At 52.3% G+C, this 17,431-nt stretch overlaps 1 protein-coding gene across 1 annotated transcript in view; it reads right to left on the bottom strand.

Moving 5' to 3' along the window:
• The window catches only part of Grin2a (glutamate ionotropic receptor NMDA type subunit 2A), a 325,653-nt gene that overhangs the window by 88,730 nt on the left and 219,492 nt on the right, over positions 1-17,431 (bottom strand). Inside the window, exon 3 of the mRNA XM_077106022.1 lies at positions 13,165-13,279. Within this exon, the coding sequence (XP_076962137.1) occupies positions 13,165-13,279 (115 nt within the window). The remainder of the gene's footprint in view (positions 1-13,164; positions 13,280-17,431) is intronic.

Raw genomic sequence — 17,431 nt, 5'->3', positions numbered from 1 at the left:
CTGGGTTCAGTCCTCAGCACCACATAAAGATATTGTGTCCACTTATAGTTAAAAAGTAGATATTTTAAAAAGTGATCAATGTAATGAGTATAGATCCCCGGGCCATAATCGGGGCACAGTAGTTCGCATCATCACCATCATCATTGTTTTATAAAACATGGGGAACTGTCGCCAGGCACCAGCTATCAATCCCCTTGTCTTCAGAGCCTAAAGCACATAAGGTCTCCTACGACTTGGACCCCAACAGTGAAGATTCAGTCCCTCGCCATTTCTGCCGCTCCCACTGGTCCACCCCAGGCTCCCATGCCAAGAAAAACAGGGTAGAGGGGAGGCAGCCTCGGCTGCCAACGGCACAGATGAGAAAACCAAACTGCAGCTCCAACGTCCTTCCTGTCTGCTCCCAAACAGGACAGCAGCAGAGGCCACCAGACAGGCTGAGGAAGTGGGCAGCAGGGGCCGACAGCCGAGGTGAGGTCTGGGAGCTGCTCTCCAGGTCAGCTCTGAGATGGGGGACACTGGAGGGCCTTGGGTGCTCGTGGGTCAGAGGACCCTGTGGCCGACTCTTCTTCAAGCTTCAGGATCCGGGTCACAGGTGAGCCTTCAGGAAGGGTCTGCTCCTCCCCTCCCCAGATCCAGCACTCTCTGCCAGCAGCCCCCATCTCACCATGCTGCGACGGACAGGCCTTTCCCTCTCTCCCACCAGACTGTGAGTTCCCTGAGGGCAAGGACGCTGCAGCACCCATTTCCACCCCCCACTGGCCCTGCTATGGACCTGGCAACCAGCAGGAATGGTGGAGCCTTGGTCAACAGACTGGCAGTGGTAAAACGGAGGGTGCAAGAGTGACCATACAGTGGGTGAGTTGAGTGATGGTCCGGTGGGCTGACAGGTGTGTGGTTGACTTTGTTAGATATTTGGTCATGGTGACTGGATGGATGGAGGGGTGGATAAATGGACGGATAAACAGTCAATCACATCAGCAGTCACAGTTTGCAGTTATTTTATCCTAAAGGAAACAGCTGATGATCCAATTAAAGGTCTGACTATTGCCATGCCTCCCACCCACTCAACTTCCCAGGCAACTTCCCATCTACAAAAACAAGTACTCTGTGGAAATTTCCATCATTTGTTCCAGAAACTACGCAAGGCAGTGGAAAGAGCGCTAGACCTGGAATCTCACTAGACCTCAACTGGAATCTCTTCTCAGCTCTTGATAAAAATGTCACTAGACATCCCCAAATGTGTACTACTCAAATACAAAATCAGAAAATTCTACCTGCTTTGCAGTGATAAAGCGAAATAATAAATTTGAGAGCCTATATCGTAAGGTTTGGTTTATTTGCATTATATTCAGAGAATTGCTAAAATCAATCTCCTCACTCTACTTGCTTTTAAACTTCTTTTAGGAATATTGCATTTTTCCCAGTGAAAGCTCACTTGAAACCCCAATGCAGGGATCAGATAAAGCTCTACTGACTCTGATTGAAGCCGGTGACTGTCTCATCAACCCCTCACCTACCCAGGGACCCCTTGGCACTCCAGGTTCTGAAAGAACTGAGCATTCCAGGGAACACAGACAAAACCCTTGGCCTAGAATCCCGGGGCTGGCTTTCCCTCCCCTAGCTCCCACAGTTTAGATTGAGAATGCCCCCCAAAGGCCCACGTATTGAGGGGGGAGGGTGCTGTTAGGGGGTGTGGAACCTTTAAGAGGCGGGGCCTACAGGGAGATCTTCAGGTCATTGGGGGTGTGCCTTGAAGAGGACCATGAGACTCCGCCCCTTCCTCTTTCTCTTATTCACTCTCTGGCCATGAGGGGAGAGGTTTGTACTGCCATCTCTCACACCAAGATGTGCTACCTCACCAAGGCCCAAAGCAAATGGGGACAATCAATCATGGACTGATGTCTCCAAAACTGTGAGCCAAAATGAACCTTTTCTCTTCATAAGTTGAGGACCTCAGGCATTTGTTATAACGCTGCACGCTGACCCTTCTTTCTTTCCTCCCTCCGTCAGAGATGCTGAGGCCTTCTTGGGCCCACTCAGAAAATCTAAATGGTTTTTACCTGTCTGTTCAGGAGTGTCTAGAAATACTTCTGACTGAGAGACTTTCTGAATAATTGACTGAACTGAGATCATTTAAATAATCTATTTCTCATTTCCATCAGTAATGGCAATGGGGAGCCATCAAGGGCACAGCTTTGCCTCACATTCGTACCATCTGTCATCGGAATCATGCCCCTTTCTGCCTCAGACAGCTTCATCTTCAGAATGGGCTTCTGAGCTAGATACAGATGGACCTTCCCTCCACACCTGGGTTGACTCTGCTCCATTTTGGCACTTCCTGGGCTCCACCTCTGCCTTCATCAGAACACGACGCTGGGCCAGCCATTCAATCCATGTGGCTTCCAATTTCTCCCCCGCGACATGAGGACAGAGTTAATAATAATCGGAGCTGACATTTATTGATCATCTTCTATGTGCTAATCAGTGTTCTAAGCACCCGATGTATTATCTTGATTAATTATCCTAACAACTCTACGAAGTAGGTACTATTATTATCTCCTTTTTAGATATTAAAAAAAAAATGCAGAGAATACTGTGAGACGGAAATGAGACAATGCATTGGAAATGCCCTGCATGGCGTCTGGCACATCACCGGAGCTCAACTAATGGTGTCTGCTGCTCACAAGAGCCTCACATCCATCAGCCACATTACCATGTCCTCATCACACCATTCATCTTTGTCATCAACTCCCCTACTAGAGCGCGCTCCCACACAGATGTCTCTTCTGCGCACTGAGATTATTCTTTTTGTCTTAACTTCTGAAACCCAGAAGACTTCCAGCAGACTGTTGCCTTGCAGAGGAACACTGGGTTCAACGGCTGCTCATTACAACCATAAAACAAAAGGAGAAAGGAAAACCAAGAGCTAGTGCAAAACCACACACACACACACACACACACACACACACACACACCCCGAAAGGGGTGGCTTCACTTATTCTAGTTGAAGGGGTCAACTTGAGAGAGACTTGGTTCGTGTCCTCATGGCCACCTCACATACTGTACTGTGTGGCTATTTAAGATAGTCATTATGCGTGACTCCAGGGAAGTCAGGTGATAATCTAAAATCTTTACAATGGCTTAACTTTACCTCTCTATGGCTCATATCATTTTGAGAAACTTAATGATCATTATATAAGGAAACAATTAAATTCCACACAGACTCCGCCAAGGTCGATGATATTACCTAACCCATTTTACAAAAGGGCCCTCGGCTTTAAATATGGATTTGGAAGAAGAAAAGAGAGAGAGAGGGAGAAGGAAGATGAGCAATATCACTTGCAGGCAAGTTCTTTTTTTTTTTTTCCCCCCCTGGAACTATCTAATCCAGAAATACCAAACCACAGACTCCTACCTAAAAGTTTTCTTTTTTTTTTTTTAATGGACAATTGAATTCCCCATTCAGCCCTGCATCTTTCAGAATATCTTCTTTCTCACACCTTCATTCTCTTTAAATAGCCCCTTAGAACGTTCTCCAAAGATGCGTGCTCACCACCATTTTCATTTAAAGACGCAGTAGGACTTGTGTTCTGGTGTTGAGGTTCGACGCTCTGCCTCTGCAGGTCACGAGCTGAGACTCTGGGCAGGTTACTGAATTTCTGGGGGCCTCCTTCTCTACTTCTGTAAAAGAGGGGCGTAGTGTCTCATGCCGGCCTGAAGAAGTTTCACGGCACATTGAAAGTGCTGCACGAGTGTTAGTACAGGTATCTGTGTTGCTGTCTGACCTCGCGCTCTCCAACAGGACCACCGGAGACTACAGAATACAGTCCGTGGTCTGCGGGCTCCAGCAAGCCTGGTCCTTCCTCCCCTTTGAGCAACGTGTATTCGTTTCCTATTGCTGCCCAGCAGATGACCTTGAACTGGCCACTTGGAACAGCACTCTTGAGCTCACAGTCCTGTGGCTCAGTAGCTGAGGGAGGCTCAGCTCGGTTCCCTGAGGGCTTCTCTGGAGCGTCTGGGAAGAACCCACTCCCAGACTCACTTGGTTGTTGGCCGAGTTCAGTTCCTTGAGGCTGTAGGACTGAGGTCCTGGCTTCCTGGTTGGCCGTGGAGGCTCTCAGCACCTGGGGTCCCTGCCTTCCTGTTCTGCAGCTCGTCCATCCTAAATCTGGAACTCAGGCAAACTCTTCTCACGTGTCAGATTTCCCTTCTGCCAGCTCTAGAAGCTCCCCCACCCTCATAGGTTTGGGTGGGATCCACCCTAACACCCTCCCTTTTGAGTGATTCAGTGTCATCTGAAAATTCCCTTTTGCTCTGTGCACCACAGAAGCGCAGGAGTGGAGGCTCATTATCATCACCATCTCACCTGCATCCCCAGGAGGGGCTTAGAGAAGGCAAGGGTCACGGGGCCATTCTTGGAATTCTTTCTGTCACAATCTATTCCAAAGGCACGAGACTCTTGCCCAGGGGCCTTGAGCACCCGGCCTCAGGACTGTGACTGGGATGTTCCTGCTGCATGGAATGATTGTCCATCACAGGCTCAGATGTCCAGACCTTGCACCGAACCACAACTGCACAAGTGCTGTCTCTGGTAGCACTTCACTTGGCCCGACCAACAACTCTCCATTTACCAGAGTTTGCTCAAGAGCAGCAACTTCGCTTCCCTCTTTTCTCTTCCCTCCTGTTTCTCAAACGTCGTGGCCAAGCACCCTATTCCAAAGGAAGAAGACAGAGAAGCAAGCGCCTCGGCAACAGTGTGGCCTGGGGCCTCAGTCTGTGCCCAAAGCAGTCGTCCCGCATCTTCACCAAGCATCCAGCACCCCGTGGAGCTCACGAAAATGCAGATTTGGGTTCCCTAGGTCTGAGGCAGGGCCTGGCCCTCTGCAGCCGTCCCAAGGCATGCGGAGCCCAGGCAGCCCAAGCAGCCAGGCTTGTGAGATGAAGAGCCCCAGCTGTGCCTGCCTTTGGGGTAGCTCCTGGGGGAAGGTCTTTCCACTCATTTCCTGCCACTCTACAAATATTTCTGAGCCCCCCCCACCCCCCCACCCCCCGTATCAAGTCCTGAGGGTGAAAGGTGAAGAGGGGACTGACGCACACCCAGAGGGCCACAGTCGGAACGTGGGGCTCCCCGGGGCTGCGTCGTCCTGCGCAGCGCAAGCTGCGGTAGGTTTCGGGGTGCCTGAGGGGTGTGTTATCGGCACACTTCAGCTGGGGTCAGTCCCCAGGACTGTGTTATCAATCGCCATTTGCTGACATCCTCTGATTACATTTCTCTTCCAGGATTTCTCTTACCCAATCATCAATGAAATGGGCGGGGGTCAAAGGGGAGCCAAACCCCACGTTTGCCCAACTCCTTCAGTCCTCTGGCAGCTTGAACCTTTTCTTAGGCTGCCAACATCACACCCACACACAGGCAAACACACGCTGAAGACCTGCTCATCCCATGAGCTCGCGGGGCCAGTCCAGGTTAAACGTGGTGGTGACGGTGGAAGAGGGCGCAGGAGGAAGGGCTGAAGCCGTCTGTAATCACCAATCACATCGCGCTACCAGAGGCTGGGGAGCAGAGACGGTTAACAGATACGGGGTGCGTTTGCAGAGAAGAGGGATTTCTAATGGTCTCCAGCACAGTAGGGTATCTAGGGTTGTGACAACCATTAATTGTGCATCTCAAAATGACTACTAGAGGGGATTTTGAATGTTCCCAACCAAAAGAAATAATGTATGTTGTAGGCGATGGATATGTAATTATCTGATCATTGCACACTGCACACACGTATTGAAACATCACAGTGCCCCCCCATGCCTATGTACAATTATTATGCACCAATTAAAAATTTTAGAATCATGACTCACTATGCATCACCATGCCTCACTGAATATGATAATGCCATGATGTGCCACAGTCAGAACCACAGACTGAAGAGAGGGATCTTGGCTTTTGTGAGGTGCCCTTCACCTCGTCTATACCAGGATCTCTCACCGGAACCTACTTCATCATCAAGGACACGAGAGACAGGGTGCACCCCGTTCCTTCATGAGCCTAACTGTACGTGCAACTCCTGCAGAGCAGAGAGTACAAAGCCTATAAACTGTGATAGATGTTTGCACCCCAAGTTCCAATTAGCTGGGTTTGAGTGCGAGCTACTGCACCCAGGGGAAAACAGCAAATGGCATTCTCAGGGTAGGAGGAGAAACCCCGTAACTTCCCCTCCAAAATCCTGCCCCGCTGGCTCTGCCGTGTGGCGTAGGGAGGAGGAGCACAGGCTTTGGGTCAGGCCGACCTGCCCTCACGTCTCGCTTCTGTCCCGTCAGCTGGGGACTCTTGGGCAGGCCCCTGGGCTCTCTGAACTTGAGTTTCCATGTCGGAGGCAGAAAACCCACTGTAGATGGGTTTAGAAACAGCTGCTAAGTGAGATTCTGAGTGGAAAATTCTCCTGCAGTCCTCGGTGCAGAGCAGCTCCTGATAAATGTCCAGTGAGGTCCCTCGCTGCAGACTGCAGAGGGGCCATGGTGCGCGCCTTGTGGTAGGGCCCAGGAAAGAGAAGGGACACGCACTCAGGCGATTCCAAGGCACCTGCTGACGCCCTTCAGAGCCGGTGTTCCTCGGTGCCCTGTCTGACCTGACCATGGGGACAGGTCCTAGACGTGAAGTGGGAAAGACCACCCTCCTGGGCTGCCCAGAGGTGGAATCGTGGAGAAGGCAGGTGTCCGTGGCAAAGAGAGAGGAATGTTCAAGAGGACAGAATCATCAGGGAGTCGGACAGGGGACCTGGGGAGGGCAGGAGCAAAGTGTCCCATGCCGGGGCCCAGGGGACAGGCCAACGTGGGGAGGTGGAGGGCGAGCTTGGCCTCGGAGCCGATAAGGTCGAGCACCGGTGGGTCATGGAGGGTGTGTGCCGGGGGGTGTCCTGGGGCAGCTCTGGGGACCAGGAGCCAGGGCTCCGCTGGACGGAGGGCTCTGCCTTGGCCGCTGAACTAGGGGCTTAATGGGAATGCAGAGTCAGGGGCTGAAGAGGGAAGCCGGCCCCCCAGAGCGAAGGGTGCAGGACATTCCCTCCAGGGAGATGGAGAGCGGTCACCTCTGTCCTCTGGAGCGTCATCGTCATCTTTAACTAGATCTTCTCTAGGGAACACAACACTTGTTTTTCTTTAATATTATATGTTTTTGTCCTATTTATATTTGAAGTCAAACTTCAAACCAGCTTTAAATGTCTTTCTTTAAATATCTCAATATATTTATCCCTTTCAGAGCCAGTCTGGGATATGTTAATCAGCTCAAGTCAGCCCTTCTACAATGTACGCATCACCAAAACCTCACACTGTGGGCCATAAATATAGGCAATTTTTGATGTACTCTTTTTAAAAATTAATTTAAGCCACGAGTCTAGATGTGTACACAGGTGTGTATCTGCACACGTGCATATTTTCATTTAAAACGATTGCAACCGTACCCTAGTCCTAGTAGACAGACTGCTCTCAAGGAACCTTAGAGGGGTGATTAAGAAGAAAGCGGCTCAGCCTGCTGAATGCCAGTTCACCCTAGAAGCCCCAATGCCATGTCCCCACGCTCATGAGGACCTGTCCCAATTGATCAGGTCAAATTCACCCCCCCGCCCCCACGTCCTGTGACACAGAGACAGCCGGTGGGACACAGGTGGCATTGCACCAGGGCTGGCTTGGTTCTGAGCTACCTGAGCAGAGTGAGGGCTTCGCCGCAGCCTCACAGCAGCCCCAGGGCCTGGGAGATGGTGGTCCTGGAGTGGGCACCACCGTGGGTCGCGGTCTTCCTGGCCTGGCTGCTCATGGGCTTGCATGCAGGGATTATTTTGAAACCTCTCTGGGAAGCCTTGGACCTACCAAGCTCCAGGCAAGCATAAATAAATAAAAGGAGAGGCAAAGGCACAGAGTCCTGATTTGCAAGAGAAAGCCTTTCAGCTCTGCATCAGTTCTGCATCTGCAGCTCAGGGGACTGGGCACAGCTCGGCCTGATCCACAGCAGCCCCACACAGAGGCCCTGCAAAAGCGAATGGCCCTCTGAGGGCCCGGCATGTTTGCCAAGACACCCTCATCTCATGCTTCTGCTTCCAGTGACGCCACAGGGTGACCTCAGCGATGAAAAGAAAGCGCCTCCGAGTGCCAGACCACAGCTCCCTCCTGGGCCGTCCCTCCCCTGCCAACCTGCGGTGCCAACGTGCAGTCCTGGGGGCAGCCTGAGGATGACATGACTGTAGTTATCTGCTCCGCCGGCTGCTTCTTCCTTAGCAGTAGAAGCGCGGGGCGTCATCTCTGAAGCCCCCGGTCCCCTGTGTGCCAGGAGCGCCGGCCAGCGACAGGAGGCGTTTGGAACGAGAGCTCAGAATCAAGCTCACGTGGGCAGCAGCCCCCTAGTGCGTCCTCTGGGAGATGGCTGGGTTCCAACAGGAAGGACAGGGGGACACACAGACACCCGGGGGCATTTTTCTTGCATCCAAAATGGACTTTACCCAGGACAGCTCTCCGTCGCCAGCCTCTCGCTGCGCTGCAGGGGCCTGGCACACTGCTTGCTGACAGTGAGCAGGTCCCAGACACCACGCAGCTCCCAGGTGTGAGCCGAGCCTGAGCTTGGTGTGGGTCAGACCCACCAGGGAGGAGGTCACCCTGCTCCCAGAGTGCCCCTCAGATTGGGATGAAGACACCCCAACTCATCCTCCCAGAGCAGGAGCGCCTCATCATCTTCTGTGACAATAAGGAAACCAGTGAGGGGGAAGACAGGGACATGGGACTGCACCAGAGACCCAGGAGACCGCAGGCTCCGGTTCCCAGAGGATCAAGGAGCCCGTGCACACGGGTGGGTGGGTGGGGGATCCCAAGGAAGGGGAGAGGAACACCCTCCAGGCCAGCCCCAAACCCACGCTCCGGGGGACGAAGACCATCCTCTGACAGAGTCTGGCCTCCAGAATGTCCTGGACAGGATGACAAAGATCCAGGGGGTCAGCGATGGAGGAGGAGGACGCCCAGAGGCAGGAGGGGGCCGGCAGAGGGATTCTTCAGACATCAGGCCGTGCGTGGGGACACACCCCAGGGAGCCTGGCCCTCACACACAGGTGACAGACAGTGGAGGACGTCCCCAGGGAGAAAAGGTGCAGGGTCACGACGGGAATCCAACCCCACGTCTCAGGAGTCTGTTGGGATGAAGCCACTAGGAAAGGCTGACGGTGATCTGTATTCCAACTGCTCCTAACAACCACCAAGCAGCGCACAAGAACAGAGCCTGCCCACAGGGGCACCAATGAACAGCTGTCGCGGGGACAGTGAGGGACCAGGCTTCAGTCAGGGTCTTGGCGATTCACCCAGGGAAAGCAGCAAGTGGTGACGGATTCCCCTGGTGTCCATGTGGGGGATTAAATGTGACCCTCGGGGGGAAGCTGTTAGCTAGTTGTGCTGAGGATCCCAATTGGCAGCATTTAAATTTTTTTTGAAAAAAATAACTACATGCAACTAACTGAGCAGATCCCGTGCCATCGCTGTAGGCATGTCGACACGTGTGCAAGATGGGAAGTGTTGGCACCACTCTGGAAAATTCTGGGTCCCCGTCTTGACCATGGCTCTCCCAATGGAAGATATTCTCAGATCTGACCCCATAGGCAAGACTTGCCCCTACTTGAACTTTATGTAGCTGGAATCCTACACATGACCTCTGGGTCTGTCTCTGTTCAGTGTAATGGTTCTGAGGTTCACCCACAGCATCCTACTAGTGACTCATTCCTTTTTGTGAATGAGCAGCCTTCCATTTTATTAAAATGCCATTCATTATTCACTTATCCATTTCCTTACCAAGGGACGCTTGAGTCGCTTCTGGTGTTTTCCTGTTCAGAATAAGTTGCGCTGAGCATTCTTGGACAAACGGAACCCTGGGGACATATGCTTGATTTCTTTGGCATTAATAACCAGGAATGGAATTACTGGATCACAGGTTTAGGAATGTTTCACTTTACAAAAACACAGCCAGTTTCCAGGGGTTGTGATTCTATATTCCCACCAGCGAGGGAAGCCACCTCACTTAAACTTGATATTGTGAATCTTTTTGATTTAGAGTCACTCAATGGATATGAATTCGCGTCCCACTGTGGTTTTCATTTGCATGTCCCCAATGACCAAGAGGTTTATCATGTCTTCACGGATTTATCAGCCATTTGAGCAATGTCTTTCTCTTTTGATTATTGATTTGTTGGAGTTCTTTACATATTCAGGTTATAAGTCTTTTGTAACTTATATGTATTGCCAATATTTTCTTCTGATTTGTAACTCGCCTTTCTCATTTTCTAAAACTGTCTTTACATGGACAAAGTTTTTTTAATTTTGACAGAGTATAGTTTATGATTTTTATTACATGTCTAATGTTTTTTGCATTCTGTTTAAGAAATGTGTGATCCTTTCAGATCACAAAAAAATCTTCCCATCTTCTAGAAAATTTGTATTTTAGTTTTCACATTCAAGTCTGCAATTCAAGTAAATTTTTGTATATTTTTATAGTATGAGTGGTGAGCTAAGGTTAATTCTCTCTTTCCATGTGGATATTCAATTGACCCAATACCATTTATTAAAAAGCCTTTCTTTTCCTTTTTTCTCATAACCATTCACCAAAAATAATTTGAATGTACATTTGTGAATCTATTTTCATTATTGCATCACCATTAAATAAGATATTCTCTATAGCATTTTCACAGATACCTATTATTAAATTAAGGGATCTTATTTGTCATGAACACCTATTGGATTTTGTCAAATGCATTTTCTGTATCTAATGAGAAGATCACATAATTTTGTCAAATGTGTTTTCTGCATCTATTGAGATAACCATATAATTTTCTCCTTTATTCAGTTAATATGGTAAATTACATTGATTATTTAATGCTACAGCAATACTGCATTCCTAAAATAACCTCACTTATCCATGATGAATTATCCTTTTTAAAATATATGGCTGAATTGTGATCAGTAACATATTGAAAAGCTTTGTGTACTTTGATGTTATTTCTTTTTTTAAGTGTTTGATCAAAGTCAAGTTAAGCCCACTGGGCCAGAAGTTTTTCTTTTATCATATCCAAATGGTAAAGTTTTTAGATATATATTCAATTACTTTAGCAAATACAGAGCCATTCAGATGGTTTCTTATCATTTCAGTTTCTAAAAATCATGTTTCTTCAAGGTATTTGCCCGTCTTATTGACATTGTCAAATTTGCTGGCATAACATTTTTATAACATCTGTGATTTTCTGTGGTGATATCCTTGTGTGTGAGTGTGTGTGAGAGTGTGTGTGCATGTGTGTGCATGAGTGTATATATGTGTGCATGTGTGAGTGTGTGAGCATGTGTGAGTGTGTGTGTGAGTGTGTATATGTGTGCATGTATGTGCGTGTGTGGGTGTGTGAGTGTGTGCATGCGTGAGTGTGTATATGTGTGCATGTGTGTGCACGTGTGAGTGTGTGTGAGTGTGCGTGTGTATATGTGTGCATGTGTGTGTGTGTGGGTGAGTGTGTGGGTGTTTGTGTGTGTGTGTGTGTGTGTGTGTGTGTGTGTGAGAGAGAGAGAGAGTGTGGTTTTGGGTTGGTCTGCTTTTTCTGTACCAGGCATTGAACCCAGGGTGCTAACCACTGAGCCACACCCCAGCCCTTGTAACATTTCATTTTGGGACAGAGTCTTGCTAAGTTGCTCAGGGCCTCGCTCTAGGGTTTTAATACTAGTTATCTGCACTTTTCTCTCTTTTGTGCGATCCTATTGCTAGGAATCATGAGTTAATAATTTTTGAAAGAACTGGCCTTTTGCTGATTGCATTCAGTAGCTTGTGTTCTACTCTGTTGATTTTTACTTATTACTTTCCCCTTCTCCTTCACCTGGGTCTACTTTGCTCTTCTTTTTCCAGCTTTTTAACACAGAAGCTTCAGTCGACGACTTTCCGTCCCCTTTCTTATGGTCAGCATTGAAAGCCAAGGGTTTCCCTCAGCACCTCTTCAACTTCATTCTTCAAGTCTGAAGAGTGCGGTTTTGTGATTATTCTTTTCAGAACATTTCCCGATGCCTGTCTCACTGCTTTTTGACCTAAACATTCTTTAGAAACGTAGAGGGACTCCTCACTCGGGGGATTCTCTCTCTGTCACTGATTTCTGTTCCAGGTGGTGCGCCGCGTCTTCTCGGCGCCTCTGACTACGCTGAGATCTGTTTCACGCTCCGAGGTGGAGCCCACTTTGCTGAACCTCCCCATCTTCTTGGAAGCCCGTGTGCTTTGTGGCTGGGGGCACAGCATCGGACTCCCCCTGGCTCCTTCCCTTCCCCAGACCCGAGGGTCTGTTCTGGTCTCGGGCCGGGCTCCTGTCTGCACAGCATTTCCCGGGTCAGTCCCCAGCACTGCCCCTTCCCCGGGGTCTCTCCAGCCTCCACCGACTGTGAAGGGAGGCTCCCTCCCAAGGGGCGCAGGGCTCAGGGGTCAGGAACTGCTTGTCAGGGAGGGCGGACCACCCCCAGGCCTCCTTCCTGGTCCCTCTCGCTCCACTCTCCACGGGAAACTGTGGTGACTCCTTTGAGAGCTGGCTGCTGGGGGGCACACATAGGGCCATCTGTAGGTCCCGGGGGTCTCCTCTATGACTCAGGACTTGGCCTGTGTAAGGTACGGCATGGTTTTTTTTCCTTCGCACACTGATTTTTTTCACGTTTTCAAAGAGAATACGTACGTACTTGAAAATGTGCTTCACGAGAATCCTAAAGTCCTTCTCCGAACGTGATTTACCAGAGTGATAGATTCAAGTTTTGGGAAATTAGTTTACTTAAAGCAAAAGACCAAGTAAATGGAAACGCAGGGTGTTCAGCCATACGGTAAATGGAGCCCATTTAGAAGACTCAGGCAGACTGGTGTGATCACTGCAGTGTGCTCAATCCTGGCTGCTGCACGGCGCAGACCAAATCCTGTCTTAGTCATCCCAGATCCTCCCAGGACTGCTTCTAGGGGAGCTGAGGTCCGGACCCACAGAGCACTGCGCACCAGGAAAGCATTCCCACGGCACCCTCAGTCGTCCACCCTGGCTTTGGGGTGGAGGCTGGAGCAGCCCCAGGAGACGCCCTGGGAAGGAGCAATGCAGAGCAGGCACCCGTGCCTTCTGCTCCCCGCGTCCAGCCCGCGGACTTGCTCACCTTCTCCCACTCGCGGTCTTTGTTCAGCACGATCACCACCAGCCTGGGGTGCACCTGATAGCCCTCCTCCGTGAAGGACAAGTCTTTGCCGTCCCACGTCACATTGACCATGAATCTAGATGGAGGAAGAGAGAAAGACAAATTTTAGAAAAAAATGAAACAGGTGTCAAACAAATGAGTGGACGCCACGCGCAGCACAGCACCACGGCCACCATGCACCCCTGAGGGCTCCTTCCAGGCACTGCCCACCGACCAGGCACTGTGGTCACAGAATCCCCACCCTGCGTAGGCATTAATGACCGACCGTTTAGCTCACGGAGTGGAATGTTCTTGACCGGCAGATCCACAGATCTGGGCTCAGTGACCTCTCGGGAGGATCTGCGCACGTCTCTGTCACGCTTTGGGAGGCTCCTGAAGGAACCTGCCCACTCCTGAACCACGGTGGCCAACCTCCGAGCCGTGAGACCTCACCACTCATCATTCACTCAGCAAGTTCTCACTGAGCACCTGCTCCACGCCACGGTGATGAGGGTAACCAAGGAAACCAACGTGATCCCCGACTTCATGACCTCCATAGTCTCAGGGAAGGGAGAGCTGTCACTTCATGAATCACAGACCTATGACAAGTGCCACCACAGAAAGAAGGCCATGTCAGGGGAGCGTGATGGTCAGGTAGGCTGGCTAGGTAAAGAAGGACCCAGGCAGGCAAAGGGACAGCACGTGCCAAGGGCCTGTGGTGAGGACCTGGAGAGACCCCAGAACCGAAGCGGAAGGAGACAGGGAAATGCAGCATTAAGTGAGGCTGGGAAGACGAGTGGGGGCTGGCAGGGTGAGCCGCATGGGCCACTTGACGTTTCGTCTTTATCTTAAACAACGGGAAGCCATCGCCCGGTTCTAACTGAGGGGTTGACCTCACATCTGTTCTCAGATCAGGAAGGCCGTGGAGGACAGGTTGGAGGAGGGCTGGAGTGGGGATAGGTCGCTCTTGTCATCGAGGTGAAAGCCAGTGGTGACACTGGTGGTGGCCAAAGAAGAGGAGAGGAGGAGGAAGAGGAAGAACGGGAGCAGTGGGCCCCTGGACCAAGCGGGCGTCAGCCGTCAGGGTTCCACACTGAGCGAGGCGTGGGGACGGGGCAGGGGATCGATGGCTCCTAGCCCCTCCCCACGTAACGTCCATGCAGCAAGTTGTTCAGCACAGGTGACGTCCGGGTGCCCTCTGACACTTGTCCCCTCCCGCTCCTCAGGTCAGGCTGCCTCTGATGGGCCACCAAGTTAGGGCTCGTCTCCCAGAATCTGGGGAAGCCAAGGCCCACGCTTCCTCCCCGCGGCTTGGGGAAGATGTGATGTTCAAACCTCCAGGAAAACCCGCGGGGGCCGCGGGGCAGACCCCAGTGAGCACCGGCGGAGCTCGCTATCACTGCCCCAGGGAGAAGCCCTGTCTCAGGCCACGGCATTCTCCTGCTTCACCTCCTCTTCGCACCAAAAGCAGCTAAAGAAGTCAACACAGACCCGGGAGGACAGTCGCGAGCGCCGGGCATTCCACAGAGAGACTGGCCCGGGGCCCTTGTTCACCTGTGGTCTGCCCCGCGCACAGAGCCTGGCCGCATCGCATGGGGGATCAGGCCTCCAAGGACAAGGTGAGTGGACGGGAAGACGGACGCACGGGGTGTCCATTCAGGGGACCCTCTGGGTCATTAAGAGCCATGTTCCGCGACAAGCCAAGGGCTTGGGGAAACGCTCACTGTTTCCCGTCAGCAAGCAGAACAGGGATGGAGACGGCGCTCGTCCACGCACGGGAGGGTCAGGGTATTCCCCACTTCCTTTCGTGGGTCTTCTACTCTCCCAGTTCTGCACAACCAAGTCCTTTAACTAACAGAGAAGGCAGCACTGCCCTCCTGGACGGAGCACAGCAGCCCAGTTCTGCTGGACGCGCGGAGCCTCCTCTGATCCTTTCTTGACTAACGACTGTTTGCTGTCTGTCTGAGCGAGTCTGAGGATACAGAAACGGACAACAGGGAGCCTGGCCCTCTGACCGCACCTGCGTACACTCACACGAACGGTGGCCAGAGCTAGCACGCCACTGGTGCCCTGGTCAGGGAGGGAGAGAGACTGCAGGGTCACAGAGCAGGAGCCTGTCTCTCAACCTGGGGCTGGGAACGGTTCTGGGGACCTGGAAGGGGAAAGGTGGGGGACGGAGAGAGCCTCCGATGAGCAGAGTCAGCTGGGCCCAGAACCCTCCAGGAGGACCTACTGTGTGCACGGGGACGAGTCGGGGACAGCAGGTCTCCCGGGACCTTGGGATGCATCTGGGTTTTGTGGAAGGCCCCGGGGCCCTGATTCAGAAGGCCTCTTGGAGGAGAGGTGCACCAGGGCCACGCCAGGGCCACACCAGGGCCACGCCAGGGCCCCACCAGGGCCACGCCAGGGCCACGCCAGGGCCACGCCAGGGCCCCGCCAGGGCCACGCCAGGGCCACGCCAGGGCCACACCAGGAGAAGCAGAAGTGAGCAGCCGCCCGGCACCGGGGGAGGGCGCCCGCACCGCAGTGAGTGGCTCAGCACAGCCATCGCCAACGCAACGGAAAGGATTCTGTGTCTCCTTCCCTGATGCTTCTCGGCTGGCCGCTGGCCTGGGAGGTGTAAACGGACATGGTGCGGAAGGGGCACCTCAGGAGCCCTTACCAAGGCCCTTGGGTTTAACTGGTGCATGATAGTCAGCCCTATTGGGGGGATCACTGCGCCCTATTTGCACACGTAGGAAACCCACTTGACCCACCTCGTCCCAGGGCCTTCCTTGCCCTCCCCTGATCTGCTCGCTCTGTGATCTCCCTTCAATCGTCACCATTACTCTAATCAGTGCAGGGCGGTCATCTTCGTTGGCAGGATTCGTCACGGTGTACCCACGTGCACACGGCATGATCTGGTAGATTCGGTTCCCTAGAACTTCCCCGCGGCCTCCCCTCTCCCTCCCTTTCCATCCGTAGCCGCCCTTCTATTTCTGTGAGGTCATGTTCCTTTCTTACCCCCCCAGCCCCCCAATGAGAGAACATCGGACCCTCGACCCTCTGAGCCTGGGTCGCGTCACTTAGCGGGATGATCACTGGTTCCGTCACTGAAGTCCTTGGACGGGTGTAGAGAAAAGCTGAACTTTGGTCGAACTCCTCAGGGTCTGCAGGTAGCTGACTGAGACCTAGATCAGACTGTTTTTATCCTTCAAGTTGACATTTTAGTTCCATTCCTCTTGGTTGTTTCTGGCCTTGTCACATTGTGTGGCATAGAATAGTGGCCCAGTCCATGCTGGTGGCTGAGGATCCTGACAGATCGACACTGGAAGTCCCATCCCCTCATCCGTGCGTGTGTCCACTGTTGACACGTCCACCCGTCCTCCTGTCCGTCACTACACTCATCAACACGCTCGTCCATCCTCCCGTCCAAAGGACGTGGGTGAGTGCCCACCATATGCCACACCCTGTGCCAAAACCTTCGCTAAGAGAATAACACAAAAGTGGCCATGTGTTTTCAGGGTAGGGAGGGAGACGTAGATGACTGCGCACACACACACGGAGAGCAGTGTGAAAACAGAGGTGTCCACGAGGTGGGGAGCGCACAGGGAAAGGTGGCCGAGGCTACTGGGGTTCCAGGGCTGGAACCGGGAAACAGGTGGAAATGTCTGGGCAGGAGCAGAACAAGGTGAGTAGGAGCGAGGAGAGGATGGACAGGTGAAGGGAAAGACAAGAGCCAAAGGGAACCGGGACTTCCTGGGGCCGCAGGTCCAGCCCGGTCAGAGCCCTCAGGATGCCGAGAACATGGGGCAGAAACCTGGGAGCTGACGCTGGAGACAGCAGCAGGAATCAGACAAGAAAGTCATCAGCAGAGCTCCCAGGGCCTCTCCCTGCTGAGGTCACCCGGGGGGAGGCTCAGGAGCAAGTGTGAAGGAGACAGTGACCCGGACGGAGGACACTCGTAGTGACCCGGACGGGAAAGAGGCTCCTGAGCAGCACAGGCAGGCGGGCGACTCTGGGGGACGCACAGGCCGTGGAATTCCACCAGCCCCGCTCACTCTCCGCTGCTCCTGCCCCTGCTCCGTGGTCAGGCTGGTCAATGCGTGGAGGTGCCTCTTACTGAATCCAGCGGGCTCTCTCGCCAGGTGTCCGTTGTCCAACACTTCGGGGTGGATGGACTCAGGTTGAATCTTCCTAATGCCCCGAACGTGGTGAAAACTGACAAGGTTTAGTAAAGGATCAAGAAGTTTAGAGAAACCCAGGTTGT

This window comes from Callospermophilus lateralis, chromosome 19 (genome assembly GCF_048772815.1).
Source record: "Callospermophilus lateralis isolate mCalLat2 chromosome 19, mCalLat2.hap1, whole genome shotgun sequence".
Classification (NCBI taxonomy): Eukaryota; Metazoa; Chordata; class Mammalia; order Rodentia; family Sciuridae; genus Callospermophilus; species Callospermophilus lateralis.
This window is presented reverse-complemented; position numbering and strand designations above follow the sequence as displayed.